General features: G+C 70.3%; 1 protein-coding gene across 1 annotated transcript; it reads left to right on the top strand.

The window, feature by feature from the left end:
- Positions 1 to 367: 367 nt before the first annotated feature.
- NANOS3 (nanos C2HC-type zinc finger 3) lies at positions 368 to 2,155 on the top strand. Its single transcript, XM_082076487.1, has 2 exons — positions 368 to 1,327; positions 1,728 to 2,155. Exon 1 carries the CDS (start codon positions 891 to 893, stop codon positions 1,293 to 1,295), a length of 405 nt encoding a protein of 134 aa, XP_081932613.1. The 5' UTR covers positions 368 to 890; the 3' UTR covers positions 1,296 to 1,327; positions 1,728 to 2,155.
- Positions 2,156 to 3,009: the final 854 nt, after the last annotated feature.

Here is a 3,009-nt window from a genome sequence, read left to right as displayed (position 1 = left end):
CCTAAGGGGGTCCCCGGAGCGCCCCCCCGTTCCGTGGACGGGCCTGTCCCGGTGCCAGCGGGGGGGCCACCGGGGGGTTCCCGCCGCGACGGCGCCCCGGGGAACATTCAACGCTGTCGGTGAGTTTGTGGCTGTGGGTGAAACCACCGAGCGTTGCGTGTGCCCCGTGGCGACACCGGGACACCGGGGACACCGCGGGGACACCGGGGAGCCGGGGGGACACCGGGGAGCCGGGGGGACACCGGGACACCGCGGGGACACCGTGGGGACACCGCGGGGACACCGGGGAGCCGGGGGGACACCGGGACACCGCGGGGACACCGGGGACGCCGGGGGGACACCGCGGGGACACCGGGACACCGGGCCCCCCCCCCGCAGCCTCGGCGCGGTAACCGCCGCCTGCCGCCCAAATCGCCGCTTTTTGCCCTAAAGGCGGCGGCTGCGGGGTCGTTGTGGGTGATTGAGCCGCCGTTAGCGGGTGATTGAGCCGGGGGGTGGGGGACCCGGGCAGAGCCCCCAGGCCTGCGCTAAGCGCAGCTTTAGGCCGGGCTTTGGGGGTCTCCCACGTAACTCAGGTTTTAGTGCCCAACAACAGGTTTGTGTGGGACTTCAAACGCCGCTTTTCCCCCAAAAAAGGCCTTTCTGGCCGCTTTGGTGACGCTACTGTCACAAAACCAGGGGGTCCTGGTGCCCGGGGGGTCCCCGGTGCCCCCGGGGGGGGGTCCTGGTAACGACCGCCGGGCTTTGGGAGGGGAAGCGGCGCAGACACCCCTCCCGGCGGGGCAGACGCGCCGGCTCCGGCGGCCTCCGGGGGAGGAACCGGCGGCGATTGGCCCTTCCCGGCACCACCGGAGCGGCCACCGGCACAACCCGAGCAGGCAGCGGCGCGGATGGAGCCGGGCCCGGCGTTCGACATGTGGAGAGACTACCTGGGGCTGAGCGCCGTGCTGGCGTCACCGGCGCCGCCACCGGAGCCCGAGCGCGCCGGCACCGAGCCGCCGGCACCCGAGCGAGCGGACCCGGCGCCGGCGCCGTCCGGCAAAGCCTCGTGCGCCTTCTGCAAGCACAACGGGGAGGCGCGGCAGGTGTACGGCGGGCACAGCCTGCGCGACGCCGCCGGCCGCGTCCTGTGCCCGGTGCTGCGCAGCTACGTGTGCCCCCAGTGCGGCGCCACGCAGGACCGCGCGCACACCAAGCGCTTCTGCCCGCTCACGCGCCGCGGCTACACCTCGGTGTACACCCACCCGCTGCGCGGCGGCGCCGGCAAACGGGCGAGCGGCGACGCCGACAAGTAGCCGGGGGCGCGACGGGGCCGGCGGCACTGCAGGTAATGCCGGCACAGGGCGGCGGGTGCGGGAATTGGGCTGGGAAAGGGGGTTTTTGGGGCGCAGTGGCTTTGCCGGCAGGTGCCACACGGAGCCGTAGTCGGCGGTTCTGGAGGTAACGGCGGCGTTACTGGGCGCAAAGGGGCAGAAATGGGGCTGGAAAAGGGGTTTTTGGGGACAGTGTTGCCGCGGGGAGGCGGCGGCTTTGCCGGTAGGTGCCACACGAAGCCGCGTCCCGGCAAAGCCGCTTCCACGGCAAAGCCACTTGCCAGCACAGGTGCCTCCGCGATGGGAACAGCCGGGAAGGGGATGGTGGTGAGCTCGTTAGGGAATTGGCGCTAACGAAGGGCCGGAGCGGCGGTGCCGGCCCGGTGCGCGCGGTGCTCCCGGTTTCTGTTCCAGGCCCCCCCGAGGATGAAGCCCCGGGACGGCGCGTCCCACCGCGACGGGTCCCCGGTTCCTCCCCCAACTGGCCAGACCGGGCGGCGCTTTGGCGGGAGCCAAGAAACCAGCGGCAACCCCGGCAAGGGCGGTTTCACCGGCACCTCCGCGCCGAGGACGTTGGCGGTTGGGTTCGGTTTCAGGTTTTGGGGCAGTTTGTTGGTTTTTGCTCAGTGTGGTGGGTGCTGAGGGCGGCGCCGGCCGGTGCCCCACGCGGTGCCGGTGCCCCACGCGGTGCCGGTGCCCCGGTTGTCACCGCGCGGCGCTGGTCACCAGCAGCACCGGTTTGTTTGTTAACCGTTATGTCACTGTTCTGGGTTGGAGGGTGTTTATTTTGCCCCGTTTTATGGCAAAAACACCGATTTGCGGCAATAAAGGGTTGAGTTGCACGTTCGGCTCCCACCCTACGTCTCCCTCCACCGCCTCCTGGCGTGCGCCGGCACTGGCCGCCGGCTCTGCCGCGGCTTCGGCCTCCTCAGCGTCTCCAGCCCGCGGTGGGTGCTCATGGCCAGGCGGCTGCGGGGACACCCGTGTCACCCCATGGCACCCACGGCACCCCCCGCGGTGCCGGGACCCCCCCGACCGCACCGCGAAGGACCCGGATCCGGCCGCCGGCGCTTACTTGAGGTTGGAGAGCTCCAGGATGAGCCCGCAGACGACGTCGGTCGCGTCCTCCCTGCCAAACGAGCCCCTTTCACTCACCGAAACGCGGGGTTTGCACCCAAAACGAGGATTTGGTCCCTGGGGGGGCCCGGCTTGTCCCCCACCTGTGCGGCGGCTCCTGGTTGTGGCTCCGTCCCGGTGGTGCCGGCTCTGCGGGGTCGTGCCGCTCGGTGGCCGGGGGCGGCTGCGGGGACAAGGGTGGGTGACAAAGGGTGACGGGGACCCCGAGTCCTGCCCCCCCCTCGCAGAGACTTGGGGCTTCCCCCTTACAGGCTATTTCAGGCATTTGGAGGGGTTGGTTTGGGGTTTGGGGGGTGGGTTTGGTGTTCGCTTTGGTGTTTCAGGCATTTTGGGGGGGTTGTTTTGCTGTTTGAGGGGGTTGGTTTGGGTAATTTGGGGGGTTGTTTTGGTGTTTCGGGTATTTTGGGGGGGTCATTTGGTATCTCGGGGGTTTCGTTTGGCTTCACCTGCAGTGGCGGCAGCTCCGGCCGCGGGGGCAGCGGCTCCGCGGTCACACGGCTCTCATGGGGGGTGTCTGCGCCAACAGTGGTGCCGGTGCCCACGCCGGGGGGTTCCACGG

The sequence above is a fragment of the Streptopelia decaocto genome (genome assembly GCF_964273445.1).
Source record: "Streptopelia decaocto genome assembly, contig: HAP1_SCAFFOLD_1459, whole genome shotgun sequence".
NCBI classification, from domain to species: domain Eukaryota; kingdom Metazoa; phylum Chordata; class Aves; order Columbiformes; family Columbidae; genus Streptopelia; species Streptopelia decaocto.
This window is presented reverse-complemented; position numbering and strand designations above follow the sequence as displayed.